Raw genomic sequence first — 27,906 nt, forward strand, 5'->3', positions numbered from 1 at the left:
TAATGACACAGAGTTCACGAAATCAATCATTTGCTAGTAACAGATGACATTTATATTCTGACTATCTCTGAAACTGATTTAGACAATACCTTGATACAGTGGTAGCAATACAAGGTTATAACATTACAGAAAAGAGACAAATGCCAATGGTGGAGGTGTTGCTGTTTATATTCAGAACCACATTCCTGTAAATATTAGAGAGGATCTCATGTTATATACTGTTTTAAGTTATTTGAAAACAGGGTCATCTGCCTCACCTAAAGCCCATTCTGGTGGGAAGCTGCTATAGACCACCAAGTGCTAACAGTCAGTATCTGGATAACATGCGTGAAATGCTGGATAATGTATGTGAAATCAACAGAGGGGTATATTTTCTGGGTGATGTAAATATTGACTGACTTTCATCATGCTGCCAACTCAAGAAAAAGCTTCAAACTGTAACCTGGTTCAGACTATCAGTCAACCTACCAGGGTAGTTACAAGCAACACAATAATCAAATCTTCAACATGTATTGATCACATGTTTACGAATGCTGCAGTCATTTGCTTGAAAGCAGTATCCAGATCCATCTGATGTAGTGATCACAATAGTATAGTATATAGTAGCCATATCTAGGAAAACCAAAGTTCCAAAGGCTGGGCCTAATATAGTGTATAAGAGGTCATACAATAAGTTTTGTAGTGATTCCTATGTTGTTGATGTAAAGAATATTTGTTGGTCCGTGGTGTGTAATGACAGACACTGCACTTGACACATTCATGAAATTGCTTATTCCAGTTACAAATAAGCATGCACCTATTAAGAAAATGACTGTAAAAACTGTTAAATCCCCGTGGATTGATGAGGAATTGAAAACTTGTATGGTTGAGAGGGATAAGAGAAATGGAATGACAAATAAGTCTGGCTGCACAACAGATTGGCAAGCGTATTGCAAATTGAGAAATCATGAGACTAAACTGAATAAAAAGAAGAAGAAACTACACTTTGAAACAAAAATAAATTACATAAAGAATGATAGTAAAAAGCTTTGGATCACCAAGTTTATCATTTTAAAAGGCTAATTGATCATTAGAAAATCATTTTTCAATTATGTTAGCACAGCTGAAAACTGGCCTTCTTTAGACTAGTTGGAGCATCAGCATTTGTGGGTTCGATTGCAGGCTCAAAATCGCCAGAAACAAAGTACTTTCTTCTGATTCTTGTTCTGAGAAATAAAGGCAAGAAATTGCCAAGAAACTGAAGATCTCGTACAACTCTGTGTACTACTCCCTTCACAGAACAGCGCAAACTGGCCTTAACTAGAATAGAAAGACGAGTGGGAGGCCCCGGTGCACAACTGAGCATGAGGACAAGTACATTAGAGTGTCTAGTTTCAGAAACAGACGCCTCACAAGTCCTCAACTGGCAGCTTCATTAAATACTACCCGCAAAACACCAGTCTCAACATCAACAGTGAAGAGGCGACTCCGGTATGCTGGTCTTCTAGGCAGAGTTGCAAAGAAAAAGACATATCTCAGACTGGCCAATAAAAAGAAAAGATTAAGATCGGCAAAAGAACACAGACTCTGGACAGAGGAACTCTCAGGCTTGAAGGGAAGCAAAAGTCATTCCTCTACCTAAGAATAGTAAAGCCTCCTTTACTGGCTCAAATAGCCCACCAATCAGCCTGTTACCAACTCTGAGTAAACTTTTGGGGAAAAATGTGTTTGACCAGATATGCTATTTTACAGTAAACAAATTGACAACAAACTTTCAGCATGCTTATAGGGAAGGACATTTTGTTAGACTTCAGTGTGTCTTTTGACATTATTGATCATAGTCTGCTGCTGGAAAAAACATATGTGTTATGGCTTTACACCCCCTGCTATATTGTGGATAATGAGTTACCTGTCTAACAGAACACAGAGGGTGTTCTTTAATGCAAGCCTCTCGAACACAATCCATGTAGAATCAGGAATTCCACTGGGCAGCTGTTAAGGCCCCTTACTTTTTCAATCTTTACAAATGACATGCCACTGGCTTTGAGTGAAGCCAGTGTGTCTATGTATGCGGATGACTCAACACTATACATGTCAGCTACTACAGTGACTGAAATGACTGCAACACTTAACAAAGAGTTGGAGATAGTTACAGAGTGGGTGGCAAGGAATAAGTTAGTCTAAAACTTAAAGCATTGTATTTGGGACAGATAATTCACTAAACCCTATTAATCAATTAAATCTTGTAATAAATAATATGTAAATTGAGCAAGTTGAGGTGACTAAACTGCTTGGAGTAACCCTTGACTGTAAACTGTCTATCGGGGACTGTAAAGCAACACAAACATAGGCACAGACACATGCTTACACACACACAATAACATACTCACTATACACACACGTACACATGAATTTTGAACTATATGTGGTAGTGGTGGAGTAGGGGCCTGGGGGCACACAGTGTGTCGTGAAATCTGTGAATATATTGTAATGTTTTTAAAATTGTATAAACTGCCTATATTTTGCTGGACCCCAGGCAGCAGCTAATAAATACAAATACCTATAGACGAACGCGTGGCCATTGCTGTGGTAAGAGAGAGAGAAGTGTGCCTGGATCTCTCACAGAACTAGAATGACATTCACTTTATCTCCCTCCCTCTGCTCTGATAGACATGAGCTTGCAACTCTCATCTCTCCAGCATTGCACTTCATTTATTTGCTTACAGAATAATAGCCACGGGAAGGGTGCTGGGGGTGCCACAGCACCCATGATAATTGTAATACATTTGCCAAAGTTATAGAATGGCTGCTCTCTGTTCAGAGATAAATTAAATAATTCAGAAGACTTCATCAGGAGTAGCCCTATAATTTAGACACAGAGGATCAATAGATTATTAAAAAAAATATCCTAGCTGTGGATTCTGTGTAGCCAAATCGCAAGGCACGCCTACAGTTGGGGACGTGTGGCAAATCTGTCAGTGAACATGCAGCCAAAACAGGCCTTTCACAGTATTTCAGCAGTTTTGTTTTACACAAGGGCATCAGCAATCACGGGTGAGTGAGCTGTGCATCATTGGGTGAGTCAGTGAAACGGGAAAACTTTTTTAGGACTATAATTTCCTCCTGATGTTGTATAATATGGGTGTCTCCACACCCCTAGGTTATTGATGGATTCAAGACAGGGTCGTTTTTATTGATCTCAGATTCTCAGCTTGTCAGTGTCAAAGTAGGCTATCATTCCGATCATTTGTGATGTTAAAAAAAAATCTGCTCAAGTCTTCAGTCATCTAAAATGAAGCAGAATTGCATGAAATGCCATTATAAAAGGCCAACATTTTTTAGGAGCATATGTTATAAACTTTTCCCCTTATGTTTGCAACTTTTGCAATCACCTCTACTCTACTGCTCTATGCCAGTAGCACAAGCTATGATAATGCATGCAATGCTTTATTATAAAGGCATTTTTTTCATGCATTCCAGTACCGCACAGCTAGCTATCTAGGCTAAATTAGGCTAGATGTCTAGGCTACTCACCATACTATAGGCTACGGATTTGAGTCACCACTAGAATAGTTATTTTTATCTTATTGAGTAGGCCTATATCTTTGTTTAATCAAACTATTAATCTAACAATAAAAAGTATTGTTATTGTAATGTAATTTTACATGTTGCAATAAAGTCCACTAAAGTAGAAGCTCAACTTTTGTTTAGGTATTTTCACTTGGTAATGAGTAATAAGTCATTATATAGAAATTGCTCATAATGTAACTATAAAGTTACACTTCACTTTAAATAGAGAAATCCTGTGAAAGAACTAGTGACAACCTTGTACTTACCCAGATATGACAGATATGTAATCTGTGGTGTATTAGTGTGTTTATTTTCTCACCAAATATTTATTTGATTAGAATCTGGGATGGCCACCCGTATGGCAGACCTTAGTCAGTGAAGCTGACATATGTCCAAGCTGTTATTGTAAACTCAACCAAGTTAACCCAGATGAAGTACAAGCAACATTATTGAGTGTAGATTTTGAAGAGTTCATATTCACAGTAAGGTCATTCGAGTTTATTGAACCTTTGTAATCTCGGTCGCCCAGCGCATCTGTCCACAAGAGACTACAACCTTGTTACATTTATTACTGAATCAGATGCAGCTGAGAATTTAGTGGAAACTTGCACCTATCAAATGCACATGCACCTAGCCTACAGTGCATTCATAAAGTATTTAGACACCTTCCCTTTTTCCACATTTTGTTACATTACAGCCTTATTCAAAAACATTTAAATATCTTTTCCATCTCATCAAGTTACACACAATACTGCATAATGACAAAGTGATTTACATAAGTATTTAGACCGTTTGCTATGAGACTCGAAATTGAGCTCAGGTGCATCCTGTTTCCATTGATATTCCGTGAGATGTTACTACAACTTGATTGGAGTCCACCTGTGGTAAATTCAATTGACTGGACATGATTTGGAAAGGCACACATCTGTCTATATAAGGTCCTACAGTTGTCAGTGCATGTCAGAGCAAAAACCAAGCCATGGTGTTGAAGGAATTAACCGTAGAGCTCCGAGACAGGATTGTGTCGAGACAAAGATCTGGGGAAGGGTACCAAAACATTTCTGCAGCGTTGAAGGTCCCCAAGAACCCAGTGACCTCCATCATTCTTAAATGGAAGAAGTTTGGAACCACCAAGACTCTTCATAGACCTGGCTGCCTGGGCAAACCGAGCAATCGGGGTAGAAGGGCCTTGGTCACGGAGGTGACCAAGAACCCGATGGGCATATTGACAGAGCTCCAGATTTCCTCTGTGGAGATGAGAGAACCTTCCAGAAGGACAACCTTTATGTTGGAGTGGCCAGACAGAAGCCACTCCCCAGTAAAAAGGCACATGACAGCCCATTTGGAGTTTGCCAAAAGGCACCTAAAGGACTCTCAGACCATGAGAAACAAGATTCTCTGGTCTGATGAAAGCAAGATTGAACTCTTTGGCCCAAATGCCAAGCGTCATGTCTGGAGGAAACCTTGCGCCATCCCTACAGTGAAGCATGTTAGTGGCAGCATCATACTGTGGGGATGTTTTTCAGCAGCAGGGACTCTGAGACTATTCAGGATCAAGGGAAAGATAAACGGAGCAAAGTACAGAGAGATCCTTGATGATAACCTGCTCCAGAGCGCTCAGGACCTCAGACTGGGGCGAATGTTCACAATCCAACAGGACAACGAACCTAAGCACACAGCCAAGACAACGCAGGAGGGGCTTTGGGACAAGTCTCTGAATGTCCTTGAGTGGCCCAGCCAGAGCCCGGACTTGAACCCGATCTAATATCTCTGGAGAAACCTGAAAATAGCTGTGCAGTGACGCTCCCCATCCAACCTGACAGAGCTTGAAAGGATCTGCAGAGAAGAATGGGAGAATCTCCCCAAATACAGGTGTGCCAAGCTTGGTACGTCATACCCAAGAAGACTCGAGGCTGTAATCGCTGCCAAAGGTGTTTCAACAAAGTACTGAGTACATTTTCTAAAAACCTGTTTTTGCTTTATCATTATGGGGTATTGTCTGTAGTTACTTAAATATAATTGTTCTTCTCCCCTTACTCGCCCCCCTCTCCATGCCACCCAGCTGTGGGGTGACCAGTCCAAGTCTCTCCAGGTACTCACCGACTCGGGCCAATGTGAGTCTCATGGACGTTACCCTGGCGTCCGAGCTGGGCATCCCCATTCAAGCCCTCTCCATTCCCATGGGTGTTAGAGCGCTGGACGAGCGCTCTATAGGCCAGGTCACCCACCAGAACACCCCTGTCAACCTACGAGTGTCGGGGAACCACAGCGAGACTATCCAATTCCTGCTGTTTGAGTCTCTGCAGGTTCTGTGTTATTGGGATTCTCTTGGCTCCAGCGACACAATCCCTCCATTGACTGGGCTACTGGTGCCATCATGAGCTGGAGACCTTCCCGCCACACTCATTGCCTGAAGTCAGTTCTGCCTGCCCAGGGAAGTCTTCCTGGGGTCTTGGAAATTGCCCCGGACCTCTCCGCCAGCTCCACAGAGTACCAGGACCTCCGGAAGGGATTCAGTAAGGCCGGGCTACTTCGCTTCCACAGCACCGCCCGGTATTTAAGAAGGTCAAGCCTGAGGTGCTGGCACACCACTATAGTGCCGCGGCTACACCCCCAGAAGCCGAGACCTTTCCCACCCGTTCCAAGATCCTTAGCCCCTCTGTTGTCCGTCCTCTGTTGCCCCGTACCCTCCATACTTTATCCAGTGTCAAAACCATGTATGACTGCCCCTTGTCTTCTGTTTCTAGGCCCATCCCTCCCCTGTGTCATCGATGGCCAGCCAGTGTACACGGTTAGACGCCTCCTGAGGGTTCGACCATGGGGCAGGTGTTTCCAGTACCTGGTTGACTGGGAGGGTTATGGCCCAGAGGAGAGGTGCTGGGTTCCCGATAAAGATCATTTGGACCCGGCCCTCATCGCCGACTTTCACCGCCGTCACCCCAGTCAACCAGGTGTCCGCCCAGGTGGAACGCCAGGTGGTACTGATATGTTTCACCTGTCCTTGTGCTTGTCTCCACCCCCCCAGGTGTCGCCCATCTTCCCCACTTATCTTCTGGGTATTTATACCTGTTTTTTCTGTCTGTCTGTGCCAGTTCGTCTTGTTTGTCAAGCTTACGTCTCTTTTTCTCGTCCTCCTGGTTTTTGACACTTGCTTGAGCCTGCCTGCCGTCCTGTACCTTTGCTCCTACTCTGGATTATCGGCACTGGAGCCCATAATATGCATGCAGCTGTAATTCAGCCTTTACTGGAAGAGTGTAGGGGAAATTCAGTAGAGGAGTGGTTTTGTTTCAATTGGATAAATTATGAATGAGCAGAGATTTTACAATTGTCTGCTGTGTGCATATTTATCTCCTGTAGCAAATTACAGAGAATCATCAATTAGGAGAGAAATATGGATCCAACAAAAGGATAAAAGACATGTGAATGTGTAATGTACAGTATCACATACAGTATAATATGGGCTGGGACATTTATCCTACTTTCAAAAACGCGTTGATAACATTGTTGTCATGACGTGGCCCTCTTTGAATATAGCAAGCACCAACTCTCTCTCTCTCACCACCTCTTTCTTCCCCCTACACCCAGGCTCTGTTATATCAGGTCATAAATTCCTGGAGGAGACTCTCTCCCTCATGCAGTATAGAGAGAGAAAGGTTCACAGTAGAACAAAGGAACTTGAGAACTGAACAATATCCATGTTTTGGAGTATGTATAACCGGTCGGTGGAGAATCCAGCTACGACCGGTCCATTTTGTTTAAAGTTTGTGACCTCATTGAGAGACAATACAGCCACATTACCATAACTCTGTTTATAGAAGAGTCTCCGTTATGAGATGTTCATCTAATTATTGTATAAAATGAATGAGTAAAGATGAAGCTATTTGTGAAATTATGTCATGTGATTTTACACTGTTTAATGAAAGAGAATCCAATTCCCTTTAAAGTTAACTAAGTCATTGGCCCGCCCCATGAGCACAGACATTGATCTGGCGTCAGGGGACAGCCTTTCTGCTGTTCCGAATAAAACCCCCACCTAGAGAAGCCCACTTTAGACCAAGTGTACCTCGATTGCCGAGAGGGATAAGGTTTGAGTAGAGACCATGTGTACCTCGAATCTCTATAAGCTAAGGTTGTTATGGTTGTTGAATTCTTAACCATACCATGTGGTTAAACTCTGAGACTATCGATACCTACAGAATAAGAGCAAATCTTCGATTCAAATTACTAGTCTGCAGCTAGAAATTATGTACCATTGAATGTGAAGACCGACAACCGCCGAAACAAATGAGTGAGCGTTCATGTGCAAAGGATTAGCATTTAAATTATTAGAATTATCAACTGTGTAGTGTCTTTTGTCTTTCGCGCCCTTCTCAGTCCCTTTGTCTACCAAGCCGCCATACCGGTTTAGCCCACTAGGGAACATCCCCTATCATTTCCTTGTAACCATACCTGCTGTTTGTTTGTTATACACTTCTGTGATTATTTAGTTAGTTAGTAAATAAATGATTAAGACAATTGATGTATGGATGATTCATAGCAAAGACTGGGTTTGTGCAGATAACCAACAATTTACGACGTTTGGAATGAGACTAACGTGAGTCTGCTAAATGACTTAAATGTCAATGTAAATGTAAAGAATAATTAATTAATTAGAAGACTAATTGATCATATTTAAAATATCTGAAAAATTATATTAGGAAAATTATAACTTTCTAATCTTGAGATTTTCCTTGGTGCCCCAACATCCTAGTTAATTACATTTACATGATTAGTTTAATATAAGTCTTCACTTTAATGATGCCTGAAAACACAACATTGTTCTTATGGGCACTTTCCTAAACAGCTGTGGAAAAACTTGGGAATCACAGCTCTCCATTAAGACAATCTCCTATTGGTTATTCAACTTTAGAGAATAGTGTACAAAGGGATATTAACCAAACGTTTCTCTTCGACTGTTAGAGAAGTGATCTATTCTGTCTCAAACAATTTTCTGAAGAGAGGAAGGCTACACTGAACACTGTACTGGCTCATTATCGGGTCTTTCCATGAGGAAGTGAAACCCAAAACAGCCTTGGATGCTTGTAATTTTGCCTCAGATTGTGTCATTTCGCTTTTGGCATGCTGCATTATCTCCTTCTCTCCACAGCAGGAGCAAAGCATAATGGGAAACACATTATACAGGACCGGCTCTAGCCTTTTGGGGGCCCTAAGCGAGATTTGGTTGGGGGACCCCGAGCCGACGGCAAACAAATTTAGGGGCCCGCTCTTCATTGTGGAGAGAAATGTACGTTTTAAGGTTACTACAAGCTCCATCTCCATTGACCTACGTGCTTGCGTGCACGTGGGCGGAGTGGGACTTTTGGAGTAGTCGACTCATTTTGGTAAAATGATATCCTCACCGGTTCCCCTCCCATTCAGAAGGGGGCAATAGAAAAGTATTTTGTTTTTGTATTTTCATTTTGTGAAAACATAAAAAGTTGCCTTCCATTGCCAGTTGTAGTTAGCTGGCGGCCTGGCTAAAAACATAGAAAGCTAGCCAGACTTTTTAGCTTCCCATATCTCCATGTGAGATAATTTGATTTATAATGACAAAATATGTTCTTATATTTGCCAGTGTAACCTAAAACATTATCCCAGTTTGAAATGCTGCTTGTGTATTCATTCCAATATCACCTAAAAATAGAACATCATGTTTTGGTTAGGGAGAAAAAAGCACATATCAGTAGTTTTTACCAGTAGCCTGGAATCAGTAGTTATTATTTCTAATCAAAATACATTTTGGGGGGAATTCAAATAAGGCTACAATATTGTTTGGTTTATTGTTTAAACAGTCACTTAGAATATATTTGCTTATCAATGCAAAATAGGCTACTTTGAAGCATAGCCTATGAATAGCCTCTATATAAGACCAAGGAACCAAGCAAGCTTCATTGCCTAGACAACACTACCTCCATTGCTACGGAAGTGTCACGCCCTGTCCTTAGTTATCTTTCTTTTCTTTATTATTTTGGTTAGGTCAGGGTGTGACAAGGGTGGTTGGTTTAGTTTTTGTATTGTCTAGGTGTTTTTGGCCTGTCTAGGATTTTTTGTATATCTATGGGGTTTTAGTATGTCTAGGTATATGTAGGTCTATGGTGGCCTGAATTGGTTCCCAATCAGAGGCAGCTGTTTATCGTTGTCTCTGATTTGCATCCTGTAGCTCTAACTCCAAAAAGTTCTGGGACACTGTAAAGTCCATGGAGAACAAGAGCACCTCCTCCCAGCTTCCCACTGCACTGAGGCTAGGTAACACGGTCACCACTGATAAATCCATGATAATCGAAAACTTCAACAAGCATTTCTCAACGGCTGGCCATGCCTTCCTCCTGGCTACTCCAACCTTGGCCAACAGCCCCGCGCGGCGCAGCTACTCGCCCCAGCCTCCCCAGCTTCTCCTTTACCCAAGTCCAGATAGCAGATGTTCTGAAAGAGCTGTAAAACCTGGACCGTACAAATCAGCTGGGCTTGAAAATCTGGACCCTCTATTTCTGAAACTATCCACCGCCATTGTCGCAACCCCTATTACCAGCCTGTTCAACCTCTCTTTCATATCGTCTGAGATCCCCAAGGATTGGAAAGCTGCCGCAGTCATCCCCCTCTTCAAAGGGGGAGACACCCTGGACCCAAACTGTAGGTACTAAACGATATCAAAACCGCCATCGATAAAACACAGTACTGTGCAGCCGTCTTCATCGACCTGGCCAAAGCTTTCGACTCTGTCAATCACCATATTCTTATCGGCAGACTCAGTAGCCTCGGTTTTTCTAATGACTACCTTGCCGGGTTCACCAACTACTTTGCAGACAGAGTTCAGTGTGTCAAATCGGAGGGCATGTTGTCCGGTCCTCTGGCAGTCTCTATGGGGGTGCCACAGGGTTCAATTCTCGGGCCGAATCTTTTCTCTGTATATATCAATGATGTAGCTCTTGCTGCGGGCGATTCCCTGATCCACCTCTACGCAGACGACACCATTCTGTATACTTCTGGCCCTTCCTTGGACACTGTGCTATCTAACCTCCAAACGAGGTTCAATGCCATACAACACTCGTTCCATGGCCTCCAACTGCTCTTAAACGCTAGTAAAACCAAATGCATGCTTTTCAACCGTTCGCTGCCTGCACCCGCACGCCCGACTAGCATCACCACCCTGGATGGTTCCGACCTAGAATATGTGGACATCTATAAGTACCTAGGTGTCTGGCTAGACTGTAAACTCTCCTTCCAGACTCATATCAAACATCTCCAATCTAAGTCAAATCTAGAGTCGGCTTTCTATTTCGCAACAAAGCCTCCTTCACTCACGCCGCCAAACTTACCCTGGTAAAACTGACTATCCTACCGATCCTCGACTTCTACAAAATAGCTTCCAACACTCTACTCAGAAAACTGGATGCAGTTTATCACAGTGCCATCCGTTTTGTTACTAAAGCACCTTATACCAGCCACCACTGCGACCTGTATGCTCTAGTCGGCTGGCCCTCGCTACATATTCGTCACCAGACCCACTGGCTCCAGGTAATCAACAAGTCCATGCTAGGTAAAGCTCCGCCTTATCTCAGTTCACTGGTCATGATGGCAACACCCAACCGTAGCACGAGCTCCAACAGGTGTATCTCACTGATCATCCCTAAAGCCAACACCTCATTTGGCTGCCTTTCCTTCCAGTTCTCTGCTGCCTGTGACTGGAACGAATTGCAAAAATCACTGAAGTTGGAGACTTTTATCTCCCTCTCCAACTTTAAACATCTGCTATCTGAGCAGCTAACCGATCGCTGTAGCTGTACATGGTCCATCGGTAAATAGCCCACCCAATTTACCTACCTCATCCCCATACTGTTTTTATTTATTTACTTTTCTGCTCTTTTGCACACCAGTATCTCTACCTGCACATGACCATCTGATCATTTATCACTCCAGTGTTAATCTGCAAAATTGTAATTATTCGCCTAACTCCTCATGCCTTTTGCACACAATGTATATAGACTCTTTTTTTCTACTCTGTTATTGACTTGTTTATTGTTTACTCCATGTGTAACTCTGTGTTGTGTTCTGTTCACACTGCTATGCTTTATCTTGGCCAGGTCGCAGTTGTAAATGAGAACTTGTTCTCAACTAGCCTACCTGGTTAAATAAAGTTGAAATGAAAAAATAAAAACATTGGGGATCCTATTTAGATTGCCATTTTCCATTTTGATTTTGTGGGTTATTGTCTATGTGTAGTTGCATGTCAGCACTCGTGTTTATAGCTTCACTTTCGTTTTTGTTATTTTGTTAGTTTGTTGAAGTGTTCTTTGTTTTAATAAAAGAAGAATGTATTCATCTCACACTGCACGTTGGTCTCATCGTTATGACGAACGTGACAGGAAGGGATGATTACAATTATGTGGCACGGGAGTATGTCGAATGTTGAAGCTCACTACAAGGAGCCTCCCCTTTTGTGACGAAAAACAACATTGCTACATTGCGCTACACTGTTAGCACATTCAGCATATTCTGTGTGGACCCCTTTAAAATTCGTTTTTAAAGCTAAGTTCCTGCAATTCTACCTATTTTGCCATGGGGTGGAGAGAAATATTTGCAGTTTTAAAGCTCATTTTCTGCAATTCTACACATTTTATAATGACTTATGCCATGTTAATGATATCTGAGAGAGAATTAACTAAATTAATGTGGGCACCCTGGAGGTCAGGGCCCCTTGGCACATGCTCTGCGTTCCGGTCGGTATTCGGCCTGCCCCAGTATCTGTGCGTTAGAGACCTCCCTAACTCCCAGGAAGCTCTGATTCAAACTCCCATTCGCCAGCTCTGCAAGCATTATAATATCAAAATACTTTTGTTACTCACTAAATATGGAGTTTCACTGAGCAACTATTTCCATTTACTACAATTACGGACAGTATGTATTTCCTAAAATTATCTAAATAAACATTTACAAGCAACCGAAAAGGAAATCCTCTTCGGCACCTCCATTGTATTGAGCTGTTGTAGACTTCCGACCTGTGGCATTAATGTGTGATGTATGGTGCCTTCATACCCCTTGAATTATTTCACATTTTGTTGTGTTACAGCCTGAATTCAAAATGGATAACTTTATTTTCTTTCTCACCCTGATCTGTTTCACCTGTCTTTGTGCTTGTCTCCACCCCCCTCCAGGTGTCGCCAATCTTCCCATTATCCCCTATGTATTTATACCTGTGTTCTCTGTTTGTTTGTCTGCCAGTTCCTCTTGTCAGGTCTTACCAGCGTTCTTACCCGCTTTCCTGTTGCTAGAGTTCTGTTTTCTGTCCTGCCCTGACCCCGAGCTTGCCTGCCTGCCGTCCTGTACCTGCCTGACCTTGACCTGATCACGAACCTCTGACTGCCCTCGATCTGCCCTTTGCCTGCCCTGTGCTTCTAATAAATCATCTGAGAACTGTACTATCCACCTCGCGTGTCTGCATCTGGGTCATATCCGGAGTCGTGATAAGCCCATATACACACAATACCCCATAACGACAAAGTGAAGACATGTGTTTTTCAATTGTTACATTAAGTGATTTCTCTTTCATCTTCTTTCCTCTGGTACCATCTACAAGCTTTTCCTTTATCAGCAGGTTTCAATGCGGTGATGTCATCTAAAATGGACGGACCGCTGTAGCCGTTGGTTTCCACTGCCTCCAGTTTCTTAATGTAATCCAGAGGTAAGCCAGGTTTGTTTTGCTCCAAGACAAAACAACCTGTAGGACAAAGTAAGTTGTTTTTTGTTAATGACACATGACCCAATGGTATTTGCATAAGTCTGTACTTCTGTATTGGGTTTTGACAGTTTGCTATTAAATATAACACTTTTTACACCTGTAGTCATTGTTCATGCATTTGGATATGGCCAATGGAGGCATCCTTCAAACTGGCTATCAAAACTATCCTTATTTGTGTATGATTAAGCTGCTTTATTGCAAAAGACAGACATATAGTGTACCTGTTTGTATGGAGGCGAGGTCTGGTGAACTGTGAAGTTGTTAATCTGGTAGGTTCGACAGAGGACCTCTCCCTCGTCTGTGTTAATGGTAACGTCTAGTGGACTGTAGAATCCTATTCCCACTCCTCCCTGCCTGGAGAACACAGTTAAGGGCGTTATAAGTTGTTAATCCTTTGTAGATACTGTTGATTGAAGTTACAAATTCATGCCATTCTCTACAGTCTGTAAAACAATCCAGAATGTTATATACAGTTGAAGTCAGATGTTTACATACACCTTAGCCAAATACATTTAAACTAAGTTTTTCACAATTCCTGACATTTATTTTAATTTTAATTCCTGACACCCCTTTATTTTAAGAATGTGACATTTCAGAATAAAGCTAAAGTGAATGATTTATTTCAGCTTTTATTTATTTCTTCACAGTCCCAGTGGGTCAGGAGTTTACATACACTCAATTAGTATTTGGTAGCATTGCCTTTAAATTGTTTAACTTGGGTCAAACGTGTCGGGCAGCCTCCACAAGCTTCCCACAATAAATTGGGTGAATTCTGGCCCATTCCTCCTGACAGCGCTAGTGTAACTGAGTCAGGTTTGTAGGCCTCCTTGATCGCACACGCTTTTTCAGTTCTGCCCACAAATATTCTATGAGAATTGAGGTCAGGGCTTTGTGATGGTCACTCCAATACCTTGACTTGGGAAGCGAAACACATAAAGTAGTCAAACACGGATGTGGAACCGCTTTTGATGATATTTGTTGATGGAACAGTGCAAGTAAAATCGTGTAAGTATGGTATGACATGGTCTATCCGCGTTGTGATGGTGAGTATGTTAACCAGTCGAAAATGTTGTCTTTTAATTACTTGCTGTCTCTAGAGAAAGGGCTCGCCTACTGTACCTCAGCTGACGGCGCACTGATTGGCTGAGCGCTAAACGAGGAGGGGCATGCATGGGATAGACAAAACAGACAGAACACCTGTTCCCCTTCAGTTGATAAGATTATCCTTCTTTTTCATTACATTTCTAACATGATTCAGTTACAACAAAACATAGAATCCGTTCTGGGTGAAATGAGAGAGGGGATTTTATTATAAATGAATGCAATTTAAACTAGTGTGGCCATAGTGCCACTTGAAACTCAGAGGTGTTAAGTACTTAAGTAAAAAATACTTTCAAGTACTACTTAAGTAGTGTTTTGGTGCATCTATACTTAACTTTACTAATTATATTTTTGACAACTTTTAGTTTTACTCCATTACATCCCTAAAGAAAATAATGTACTTTCTACTATTCCCTGACACCCAAAAGTACTTGTTACATTTGGAATATTTAACAGGACAGGAAAAGGGTATAACACACTTAAAGAGAAAATCCCTGCTCATCCCTACTGTATCTGATCTGGCCGACTTACTAAGCACAAATGCTTTGTTTGTCAATTGTGTTGAGTGTGCCCCTGGCTCTCCGTAAACTTTTGATACTTAAGTATATTTTAGCAATTACATTTACTTTTTCAAATCAAATTGTATTAGTCACATGCTCCGAATACATTGAAACCCTTACTTACGAGCCCCTAACCAACAGTGCAGTTTCAAAAAATATGGATAAGAATAAGAGAAAAGTCATTAAAGAGCAGCAGTAAAAAAAAAAAAACATATCTTTTTTTTTTTTTAATTTTTTTTTATTTCACCTTTATTTAACCAGGTAGGCAAGTTGAGAACAAGTTCTCATTTACAATTGCGACCTGGCCAAGATAAAGCAAATCAGTTCGACAGATACAACGACACAGAGTTACACATGGAGTAAAACAAACATACAGTCAATAATACAGTATGAACAAGTCTATATACAATGTGAGCAAATGAGAAGAGATAAGGGAGGTAAAGGCAAAAAAAGGCCATGGTGGCAAAGTAAATACAATAGAGCAAGTAAAACACTGGAATGGTAGTTTTGCAATGGAAGAATGTGCAAAGTAGAAATAAAAATAATGGGGTGCAAAGGAGCAAAATAAATAAATAAATAAAATACAGTTGGGAAAGAGGTAGTTGTTTGGGCTAAATTATAGGTGGGCTATGTACAGGTGCAGTAATCTGTGAGCTGCTCTGACAGTTGGTGCTTAAAGCTAGTGAGGGAGATAAGTGTTTCCAGTTTCAGAGATTTTTGTAGTTCGTTCCAGTCATTGGCAGCAGAGAACTGGAAGGAGAGGCGGCCAAAGAAAGAATTGGTTTTGGGGGTGACTAGAGAGATATACCTGCTGGAGCGTGTGCTACAGGTGGGAGATGCTATGGTGACCAGCGAGCTGAGATAAGGGGGGACTTTACCTAGCAGGGGGGTGCCGGTAAAAAGTCTATGTGCGGGCGCACCGGTTAGTTGAGGTAGTATGTACATGTAGGTAGAGTTAATTAACACTATGCATAGTTGACAACAGAGAGTGGCAGTGGTGAGGGGAGGGGAGGGTAATGCAAATAGTCTGGGTAGCCATTTGACTAGATGTTCAGGAGTCTTATGGCTTGGGGGTAGAAGCTGTTTAGAAGCCTCTTGGACCTAGACTTGGCGCTCCGGTACCGCTTGCCGTGTGGTAGCAGAGAGAACAGTCTATGACTAGGGTGGCTGGAGTCATTGACAATTTTTAGAGCCTTCCTCTGACACTGCCTGGTATAGAGGTCCTGGATGGCAGGAGGCTTGGCCCCAGTGATGTACTGGGCCATTCGCACTACCCTCTGTAGTGCCTTGTGGTCGGAGGCCGAGCAGTTGCCATACCAGGCAGTGATGCAACCAGTCAGGATGCTCTCGATGGTGCATCTATAGAACCTTTTAGGGATCTGAAGACCCATGCCAAATCTTCTCCCTATAGGCTGTCTCATTGTTGTTGGTGATCAGGCCTTCCACTGTTGTGTCATCGGCAAATTTAATGATGGCGTTGCAGTCGTGATTGGCCTTGCAGTCGTGAGTGAACAGGAAGTACAGGAGGGTGCTGAGCACACACACCTGAGGGGCCCCTGTGTTGAGGATCAGCGTGGCGGATGTGTTGTTACCTACCCTTACCACCTGGGGGCGGCCCGTCAGGAGGTCCAGGATCCAGTTGCAGAAGGAGGTGTTTAGTCCCTGGGTCCTTAGCTTATTGATGAGCTTTGAGGGCACTATGGTGTTGAACGCTGAGCTGTAGTCAATGAATAGCATTCTCACATAGGTGTTCCTTTTGTACAGGTGTGGAGTGCAATAGAGACTTCATCATCTATGGATCGGTTGGGGCGGCATGTAAATTGGAGTGGGTCTAGGGTTTCCGGGATGATGGTGTTGATGTGAGCCTTGACCTGCCTTTCAAAGCACTTCATGGCTACAGACGTGAGTGCTACGGGTCGGTAGTCATTTAGGCAGGTTACCTTAGTGTTCTTGGGCGCAGGCACTATGGTGGTCTGCTTAAAACATGTTGGTATTAGAGACTCAGACAGGGAGAGGTTGAAAATGTCAGTGAAGACACTTGCAAGTTGGTCAGCGCATGCTCGCAGTACACTTCCTGGTAATCCGTCTGGCCCAGCGGCCTTGTGAATGTTGACCTGTCTAAAGGTCTTACACTCATCGGCTGCAGAGATCATGATCACACAGTCTTTCGGAACAGCTGCTGCTCTCATGCATGTTTCAGTGTTATTTGCCTCTAAGCGAACACAAAAGTAGTTTAGCTCGTCTGGTAGGCTCGTGTCACTGGGAAACTCTCGGCTGTGCTTCCCTTTGTAGTCTGTAATGGTTTGCAGGCCCTGCCACATCCGATGAGCATCAGAGCTGGTGTAGTACAACTCAAACTTAGTCCTGTATTGATGCTTTGACTGTTTGATGGTTCGTCGGAAGGCATAGCGGGATTTCTTATAAGCTTCCGGGTTAGAGTCCCGCTCCCTGAATGCAGCAGCTCTAGCCTTTAGCTCAGTGCAGATGTTGCCTGTAATCCATGGCTTCTGGTTGGGGTATGTACGTATGGTCACTGTGGGGTCAACGTCATCAATTCACTTATTGATGAAGTCGATGACAGATGTGGTGTACACCTCAATGCCATTGGAGTAATCCCGGAACATATTCCAGTCTGTACTAGCAAAACAGTTCTGTAGCTTAGCATCTGCTTCATCTGACCACTTTTTATTGATCTAGTCACTGGTGCTTCCTGCTTTAATTTTTGCTTGTAAGCAGGAATCAGGTGGATGGAATTATGGTCAGATTTGCCAAATGGAGGGCGAGGGAGAGCTTTGTATGCATCTCTGTGTGTGGAGTATAGGTGGTCCAGAATTATTTTCCCTCTGGTTGAACATTTGACATGCTAATAGAAGTTTGGGAAAACTGATTTAAGTTTCCCTGAATTAAAGTCCCTGGCTACTAGGAGTGTCGCCTCTGGGTGAGCATTTTCTTGTTTGATTATGGCGGAATACAGCTCATTCAATGCTGTCTTAGTAGCAGCCTCTGACTGTGGTGGTATGTAAACAGCTACAAAGAATATAGATGAAAACTCTCTCCGTAGATAGTGTGGTCTGCAGCTTATCATGAGAAATTCTACCTCGGCAATAGCTTGAGACTTCCTTAGATATCGTGCACCCGCTGTTGTTTACAAAAATACACAGACCGCCGCTCCTTGTCTTACCAGACGCAGCTGTTCTATCCTGCCGGTACATCGCATAACCACCCCCCTGTATGTTGATATTGTCATCGTTCAGCCATGACTCCGTGAAGCATAAGATGTTACAGTTTTTAATGTCCCGTTGGTAGTTTAATCTTCCCAATAACTCATCCATTTTATTGTCCAAAGATTGCATGTTTGCTAGCAGAATTGAGGGGAGTGTTTTTTTTTCAATCGCCTCCAACTTCTCAGAAGGTAGCCCGCTCTCCAGCCTCTCTTCGTCCGCCTCCTCTTCACGCAGTTCACTGGGGTTAGGGCCTATTCCCTAGGGAGCCGTATATTCTCCGCCTCGGGCTCGTCAGAGTCTTAAGTGTATTTAAAACCGAATACTTTTAGACTTTTACTCAAGTAGTATTTTACTGGGTGACTTTCACTTTTATTTGAGTCATTTTCTATTAAGGTATATTTACTTTTACTCAAGTATGACAATTGGGTACTTTTTCCACCACTGTTGAAACCAGACTTTTTTGCACTGTTGTTGGGCTAATATTTACATCCGTAGCAACAGCTCCCTGTGAATCCTTTCTCAATAGAAGCATTCAGTGAATTGTAGCTTTAAGACTAAAGTTAAGATGTAAGATTAGGAGATTAGGTTCATGTTCAATAACTACAATATTTACCAATACTATAAGTTTCACTTCCAAAAGGATTCTAAAGTTATATTCCACCGATACAATATTTGTTTTAGGTCATTTGTGGAATATATTTTGTGTATGCATTAATGCATTACATGTTTCTTCTGCAATCAGTGCTATATTTGATCATCTAATTTTAAAGATACAAACCATGCACTCCACCAGTTCTCTTATATATATTTTGTGGGAAGGGAAGTTAGAAAGAGGTGAGCAACAACAACCTTATCTGTGTACAACAGCCTTTCTCTTTCTGTCAAAGCCAGTAAGAAAACAGACCAAAAAAAGATTGCACAGATAGGTATATATACTCAAACTGCAGCACAAGCATCAAGTCATTCTAACTGCCCAGTGTCTCTGAGGTACTTCACAAGAAAGATGAGCCTGGTCTGTGTTCAGTTGGGACTATTTGTATTTTGGATCTTTGGTTCCTGGGGTTGGCTGAGTAACAAATGTATCCTCTATGAGAAGGTGAATTACTGGATGTACATTCACGCTAACTGCCCAAGCATGATCGGCTTCACTGCCAGTTGCTGGGATATATATGACCTCAAAGTCAACCTCTCTGTTGTTCCATCAAACTACCAGACCCTCTGTCTCGAGATCAGGAGTGGATACGTAATGCAATCTGGCGCTCTCTCTCGATTCTATGCTCTTGAGAGACTTCACCTAGAGGGGTTTCTACCCACAATTCTCCATGGCACCTTCAAGGGACTGTCCAGTGTAAAGACACTCTCTCTGAACTGTAAGGGGATGATACAGTGTAACAATGCATCACTTCTATCCAACACTTTCAGGAACCTGACTAATCTGGAAGAATTTTCCATTGACGATTGCATGCTTTCTGTGATGGCACTGGACGTATTTGGAGGGATCTCGCTATTGAAGAAACTCACAGTCAACAGATGTTGTGCACGGGAGCTATCTGATTTGCTATGCAGGATAGTTAATATGTCACAGTCAATAACAAGCCTGACATTTAAGTCAGAGGAGATAGTCATTTTGAGGCCCCCAAACTGCTCTGACACCAAAGGAGCTGTTCTTGAGCTTCCTCATTTCTATCGTCTTCAAGAGGTGAGATTTTCATTCCCTAACGCTCATCACTTAGAAAAAGGTGCATTCAAATGCTTTGAAAACATCACAGATCTCTCTGTGCCTATAGTTGATGAGCCACAGACACAGCTTCTGCAGTCTGGCATCAAAAGACTGCAGGCATTTGATTTTTACAACAAATGCATTTCCTTTGAGTCAGTTTGTGAAACAGTATTCAAACTCTCAATCACAGAAATTAATGTAAGAAATTATAAATTCTGGAACACCACATCTGCTGTGAGAAACTGCCAGGGGATAAAGAAGATTCATTTAAATCATTATGAACATGATCATGATGCAATTAACTTGAGTTTGATCCATGATTTGAAGAATCTCGTTGATTTGGGTGTTTTCCTTATGCACTCGAGGGAAGTTGAAATCAGTATGCTTTGTGACATTCAAAAGGATCCCGTTCTGTGGCTGAAAAAACTGTGCCTGTTAAGCTTTCAAATCACAAACATCACCTCAGAGCAGTTTGGTTGCTTGAAGAATCTGAAACAGCTGATTTTGTCAGGAAATCAGATTACCACTGTTGCAGACTTTACATTTAAGGAACTAGCTAAATTGAGGTTCTTAGACCTACGGAATAACAAGATCTCTCAGATAACAGAGAACAGTTTCTTTGGCCTGCATGGCTTGGAAACCCTAATTCTGGAACTAAACCCACTTGAAACGATTGAAGCACTTGCCTTCATCCACCTCACTTTGCTGAAGCACATCTGTTTAGGGGACTTTCAACCTTTGCCTAGTGAGTTGGAGAGTAGCGTGAATGTGAATCTGACACACATATTTGGTGTGTTCCCTCAAGGGTTAATGCACATGAACATTTCTTCCATGTGGTACACCCTCAACATCATCATCGGCAGCAACAGCATCCCAAAACCAGGGGTTTCCCTTCAGCTCAGTGCCACAACTGTATTCTTCCAGGACTGCTGGAGACCGTTTCTCCAGTCCGTCGTCAGCCTCACAGCCATAACAGAACGCCTCCTGTGTGGGTCTCATTTTGCAGCAAGATACTTCACCTCCCTACAGTACTTTGGCTTCAATTCTGTGCTGTCAGCTGAATTTGTGGACATGACTGACCTGAACACACTTGTGGAGATGAGGTATCTATTTATCCATTTACTTAACGGTAGAGTGAGGACAAACAGCTGTATAGTTTCAAAAGTATACTATAAATTAGATTAAAAGCTGTACTGTATGCAAACCATCCAAGTCTGGCCTGCCTGCTTTTTAAAAGTATGAATGGGGTTTAAGAGCAGTAGTGGTCTAAAGAATAAAAAGAAGTATGACAGATTATTTCAAAAGTGCATTTACAAGGTAACTGATTATAATCCAACTGTAGGTATCTGACGCTAATGGGAGTGGAACTCTACCGGCAGCCAGGGCTGGCCACTATGTTTCACAACCTCACCAAGCTGGAGAAGCTGAACCTGGTCACCTGCAGGATCCTCCGTCTGGAGGAGGAGATGAGCAGAGACCTGCATTCCCTCAGGTAGATAATAGAAACACCCACCCATATGAAGGCAGGCGGGATTTGAACCCATCCCACTGAGCACAGATGTCAGTTCAACGTCTGGTTTTGAATTACATTTCGTTGTTGTCAACTAACCGTGAATTCAACGTGAAGTCAACAACATATGTCACCATGTCATTGGATTGAAGTTAATAGTTGGGTGAAAATAGGAAATGCCCTTACGTTGATGACTTTTTGCAAATCCAATCAGTTTTCCAACATTGGATACAACTTTGATTCAACCAGTTTTTGCCCAGTGGGATGCCACAAGGGACCATGTGTGGTCTGGATTTGCCACCACTAGACAAGACTATGGCACTACGAGCTACAACTACAACACAAATTATTCTGCTGAAATTATTCTGTTGGCTAGCAGCGTCTACAAGCTGGCCCCTTTTGGGCCCTTAGAGTAAACTGTTTTCTGCCTTCTCCTCAGACAGATGTCAGTCCACATCCCAGAGGAGTTCAGTGTGATGGAGAGCTTCACAGAGCCGCTGACCAACCTGAGGTACCTGCTACTCTACAATTTTCGCTTGGACTGCAGCTGTGACAACACCTGGCTGCTCGCCTGGGCTGAAAGACAGCCACATGTCCAGGTCGTATTTTATCACCCTGGGGAAGCAGACGTGACATGTAAAAACGAGAATGGAATCCAGAACTTTGCCAGGTAAGAAGAAAGATATACTGATAATGAAGAGCATCCATTTATTGTACAACCATAGAGGCAACACACACATAGAACACCACCATGGCCGTTTAGCATTTGGACTTTCCATCTAGGCCTGGATGTGCAGCCACGACCTGTTTCGAAGGCTTTCTCTATTGATAGTGTCCATAATATGAGTCATCTAAACGTCAAGGGATGTCTTTGTTTCCATCATTGCACCGTCCATCTCAGGTACTCAGCAGCCAACTGTTCCCTGGACGTGGGCTTTGTCCTGTTCCTCTGCACCTCGCTGGGCCTGCTCCTCTTCATGCTGGTGGTGCTGCTCCATCAGCTGGCTCGGGAATACCTGCTGGCCTTCTGCTACATCATCCGCTGCTGGCTGGAAGAGGCTGTACGGAGGCCCAACCTCAGGGGGCACTACTGCTATGATGCCTTTGTGTCGTACAGTGGGAGAGACGAGCGCTGGGTGGTGGAGCAGCTGCTTCCGGGCCTGGAGCAGAGGGGGCCTCCCTTCCTGCGTCTATGTCTGCACAGCAGGGACTTCCAGTTGGAGAAGGACATTGTGGACAACATCACAGACAGCCTCTACAGTAGGTATCCTGGACTACTAGAATTAGACATCCCTCCTCGCCAGCTGTCTGCCCACCACCGCCTGGCCTGGCCAGGCTGGTCAAGACCAGGTACGTACAGCATGTGGAGAGGGGGTTCTGTTAACTACATTCTATCATTTATTTAACTAGGAAACATCCTTGCAAAAACATACAGTGCATTCAGAAAGCAATCAGACCACTCCACATTTTGTTAAGTTACAGCCTTATTCTAAAATGTATTAAATATCAATTTACGCACAATACCCCATGAAGCGAAAACAGGTTTTTAGACATGTTTGCAAATGTATAGAAAAAAAACAACAGAAATACCTTATTTACATAAGTATTCAGACCCTTTGCTATGAGACTCAAAATTGAGCACAGATCTGCGGGAGGGTACCAACAAATTCTGCAGCATTGAAGCTCCCTAATAACACAGTGGCCTCCATCATTCTAAAATGGAAGAAGTTGGGAACCACCAAGACTCTTCCCAGAGCTGGCCGCCAGGCCAAACTGAGCAATCGGGGCCTTGGTCAGAGAGGTGACAGAGCTCCAGAGTTCCTCTGTGGAGATGGGAGAACCTTCCAGAAGGACAACCATCTCTGCAGCACTCCACCAATCAGGCCTTTATGGTAGAGTGGCCAGATGGAAGCCACTCCTCAATAAAAGGCACATAACAGCCAGCTTGGACTTTGCCATCGGGCACCTAAAGGACTCTCAGACAATGAGAAACAAGATTATCTGGTCTGCTGAAACCAATATTGACCTCTTTGGCCTGAATGCCAAGTGTCATTTCTAGAGGAAACCTGGCACCATCAGTGAAGCATGGTGGTGGCGGTATCATGCTGTAACGTAGCGAAATGTGGGAATAGTGAATACTTTCCAAATGCACTGTGTATTTTTTTGTGACCTCAAGTGTTGAGGAACTTGACTTGAAAGGCTTGTCTTCTAAATGATATTTTACTTATATACAGTATCTTCATTATGACTTTAGTGTATGCTGTATTTCAAGTGTTGTATAATGCCTTGAGTGTGATAAAAGCACTTTATACTTTATTCAAATAATCAGTTATTATTGTGATCCCCAGGACCTACTTGGACTGGCCCCAGGACCAGGCCATGCAGCCTGCCTTCTGGGACCGTCTGTGGACCAAACTGGTCCCTCCTGAACCACACCCTGGCCAGTGACCAGATACAGTACTACACTCTTTTAAAAGGGGTTCTAAAAGGGTTCTTTGTTGGGTGAAAAGGTTCTACATGGAACCATAAATGTTTCTCCTTCAGAGATGAGCAAATAACTCTTTAGGGTTTTAGAGAGCACCTTTTTGTGTACATGTCTAGACAGTGGTATTCTGCTTCCAATTAACTTTGTATGAACTGTGTGGATACAATGACCAACCGTTGTCAACAGCAGAGGGAGACAAAGACCTTCAATCATATACAGTACACAGACTTCCGATGTTCAAAATATGTTTGCAGCAAAATAAGGAAACACCTTCTCATCTAACAGTGACGTTTATGGCTTTGCATCCATTTGTATTATTGGATTCAATAACATGTTCCATCTCTCTCTCCTGTCTTCTTCTAGCGTTGCATTACTGTATGACACAGATGTATGATACAGCTGATTTTCTCTGGTCACCATCTCAGCAAAGCCACATACACTTCAGGGGGGGTTCTACTAAGCTAACATGTGGAATTGTTTTAAGATGTTGATACCATGGATCATTTAGTTATTTGATTTTGAGGTATAACAACAACAAAAAAACGGAGAACACCATTGCGTTCGTGAGTGTCTCATCTTTCCATAGAGTGGTCATATTAGTTGGCCAAACCGTTCGGACGCTACAGACATTTCTGCGAGTAGACCAATTTTTGGGATGTCTCATGGTCTGACAAACACCGCTGTAGGTCGGCCACCTTCTACCGCAGATGCGGAAGGCCGGCATAAGTGGATATCTCTAGCTTTAATTGGTGGATTTTTATGGGGATTTTTTAATTATGTTAATTAGATTCACGCACGGGTGCATCAGTAGACTCTTAAGGATTAACAGAAGAATTGATCTTGAATGTAGCCTGGCCCCATATCTTTCTGTGCTGTCTTAACAACGTGGTCATGTCACTGACCATAGGATTTGGAAAGACACCACAAACAGATCTGAGACCAGGCTATCTTGAATGAGGCTGATTTAATGTCATTGTGCACTCTATACAGATCAACACAGAACATTCGGGGAGGTTTTATTGTCCGCCGAAGTAGTACAAATACACATGATCATATTCTACATTCAATCCCTATACAGTCTGAGGGATGCTCAGTGTCATCATCATCATCATCATCATCATTGTTATATGTCAGTAAATAACTATTCCTGAAGAGGACTTATAGATGTAACGTTACACACAGGACGTGATGGTTTCTCTAACCAGTGGGTTTCTCAACACAGTTATCTCTCTAGGCAAGTTTGAATTCCTAGAGAAAAAGAAATGCTGTCGCTACCTCGCTTTCAAACCAAGGTACATGAATTGAAGAGCAAACTGGAGATGAGAAGATATTCAACAACTCTTGGTAGGACAGTGGAAGTTGTAGAAGTTTGCTTCAATTGTCCTACCAGGAGTTGAGTTCTAAACATGGCAGTTTGTTCCAGGTGTTGTTAAGCGTCAGATCGGTGATTGGCTCTCTCCTTAGCTCTTTTCATAATCCGCTCCAGCTCAGCCATGACAGGCAGTGGGCCCTCATACTTGTTGGTCTCGATGGACCTCAGCTTCTCCTGGTAGTTCTTCGGCAAGCCATTCTGCTCCGCCCCCATTAAAATCACCTGGGGTAACCAGAGAACAATCAACATAAAATATTTATAATTTCATAGGAAGTTAAACCATATTAATCAGACAATCACTTATACAGTATTTTCTGTTATCTAACGACAATAAATGACCAGTGGCGCACATTAAAATCCAGAATGTGTGTATCTCAAATACTGTACCCATCGAACCACACACCACACATAGAACACGCCACATAACAGAGGAACAATGCACTCAGCTCAACCGTATGAGTCTGGTACACACACGACAGAGCACTGCACAAAGCTCTGGGGTCACAAAGCCACGCTCCACGCCTGTTACATTCGCTGGCTGTTTTTCCTCACACCACTTTGATTATTTAGCTAGAGCCTTTAGATGTGCAATGAACCGTCTGGAAACACAGTTTAGTAACTGTTCACATTGTCCAATACAGTGCATGAGATTGGGTACATCCTGAATGAATTGATGGATATCTACTAAATAAAAAATAAAACTAATCCTGTATTCTTGCGAAAGCCAGAATATGAACCTGAAATGTAGCATTCCAGATGCTTCAGAGAGGGAGGTTTTATTTTGGAGAGGGGCTGTGAGTGAATAGCCAAAAAATCCACTGACCTAGTTGCTGCTCTTTCCCTATTGTCTTTTCAACACAAAGCCATCTGGGAGCTGTCAGTGGCAAACGCCAGAAAAAACACCAAAACACTGGTATTTTTGCCACCACAGTGAGTGAGTGAGTGACAGAGACTCATTCAAGAGGATGATGTCAGCCACACTGTCATCCGCAAGTAACGAGTGATGTGTGAATTCCTTTTTTAACAAGCTTTAGAGAATCTGTTTGATTTGCTGTTGTTTTTCTTATAAATTTGAGCATATAGAGTATATTGTTAAATTACAATTTGTTTGAAAAAGCACTTGTTGGTAAATAGCTTTTCAGAGATTTCTATCAGAGATCATTTTCAGAGACAACTATTTGCATTTCTCTTCATCTTCCACTGTATATCCATAGAGAGCACCACTTTCATTAACAACGTTCCTCTCTTTGTAAGGTCCCTAACGTCTTACAGGGTTCCGTGTCAAGTCCATGTTCTTAAATGGATGTGGAATGACAGAGATATAAATAGATTGAGAGAGGGAGACGGTGTGTGATAGAGAGAGAGACAGAGAAAGATAGAAAGGCGGAGGAAAAGAGAGTAAAAGGAGGTGTGTCACCTTGAGGTACTGTGGAGACGGTGGAGCGTAAATACAGCTGTTCATGATGTAGGTGCGACAGTTGAGCTCTTGGCCCCGAGTCTTCACATTCACCTCCACAGGGCTGTAGGCCCCTAGTCTCACGTTCTCCTGGCTGCACACACACACACACACACACATATAAATACACCCACCCACACAACTTTTGAACGGGTTAGAACTAGACCACTTCAACCACGATGAAGAAGCACTCAGAAGGACACAACAGACTTAGTATTTATTTTTATTTTTTAATGTAACCTTTATTTAACTAGGCAAGTCAGTTAAGAACAAATTCTTATTTACAATGATGGGCTACACCGTCCAAACCCTGGACGACCATGGGCCAATTGTGCGCCGCTCTATTGGACTCCCAATCACGTCCGGTTGTGATACAGCCTTGATAAAGTAGACACGGTATGCACCAACTTGGATTAGGTGAACAAGATGAAGGTCTCTTACCTGTCTAGAGACTCGAGGTCGGCCACGTTCATCCTCCATACCACTCCCCACACCTCGTCCGCTGGGCTGTTCTCAATGGTCGCCACACCCCCATGCCAGCGGTCACTGGCCAGACCCTTGTAGTTCCCAAATATCAGCTTGTAGTCCTGGAGAGAAGGAGAGATAGAAAGGGTCAGGTTAAGGTCAGGTGTCCTCCCAGGTCCTCCTTATAGTCAGGTCAGGTCGGGTCGTACCTTGAGCCTGGCCACACAGTGGATGGAAGCGGAGGGGTTCTTGAGCTGGAGCCTTTCCTTCAGTAGGTTGCTGCCGTAGGCAAAGTACAGGAAGGTGTGGATTTCTATGTTGTCATCCATGCTGACAGAGAGGAGGAGAAGGAGGAGGAAGGGCAGGGTGAGGAGGAGGAGTCAAGGGAAGACAAGGAGGATGAGTCAAGGGAAGACAAGGAGGAGGAGGGAGGAGGAGAGAATAGAGAGAAACCACAGTCAGCAAGAGTGCTTGGAGGCGGAGCAGAGATGCAAGGTGAGGTCATGAGCGCTACTGTGACAGAGATCAAACTCTGCACCCCCCTCTTTTATACCAGCCCTCTCTCCACTCACTGACTCCCCATTCTCATGCTAATCCATCGGGCCTGCCCTGTGCTGTACTGTGTTGTGCCCACCACTGCCACACAATACACAAACAGCCTGCTGGTTGCTGAGCCTTATGGCCTGAGC

At 43.0% G+C, this 27,906-nt stretch overlaps 2 protein-coding genes and 1 pseudogene across 2 annotated transcripts; 2 read left to right on the top strand and 1 right to left on the bottom strand.

Annotated features, from left to right (window-relative positions):
* Window positions 1–16,239: 16,239 nt before the first annotated feature.
* LOC115140906 (leucine-rich repeat-containing protein 15-like) lies at window positions 16,240–21,121 on the top strand. The gene has a single exon (XM_029679361.2). It carries the CDS (start codon window positions 19,213–19,215, stop codon window positions 21,112–21,114), a length of 1,902 nt encoding a protein of 633 aa, XP_029535221.2. The 5' UTR covers window positions 16,240–19,212; the 3' UTR covers window positions 21,115–21,121.
* Window positions 21,122–21,284: 163 nt separating this feature from the next.
* LOC115140907 (toll-like receptor 13) lies at window positions 21,285–24,212 on the top strand (annotated as a pseudogene).
* On the bottom strand, window positions 23,435–27,569 carry LOC115140908 (gamma-glutamylcyclotransferase-like). The gene is made up of 4 exons (XM_029679364.2): window positions 27,427–27,569; window positions 27,194–27,339; window positions 26,714–26,846; window positions 23,435–25,518 (listed from the first exon to the last, which is right to left on the bottom strand). The coding sequence occupies exons 1-4, from the start codon at window positions 27,544–27,546 to the stop codon at window positions 25,354–25,356; spliced, it is 564 nt and encodes a 187-aa protein (XP_029535224.1). The 5' UTR covers window positions 27,547–27,569; the 3' UTR covers window positions 23,435–25,353.
* Between the last annotated feature and the right edge of the window lie 337 nt (window positions 27,570–27,906).

This window comes from Oncorhynchus nerka, linkage group LG14 (assembly GCF_034236695.1).
Source record: "Oncorhynchus nerka isolate Pitt River linkage group LG14, Oner_Uvic_2.0, whole genome shotgun sequence".
Classification (NCBI taxonomy): Eukaryota; Metazoa; Chordata; class Actinopteri; order Salmoniformes; family Salmonidae; genus Oncorhynchus; species Oncorhynchus nerka.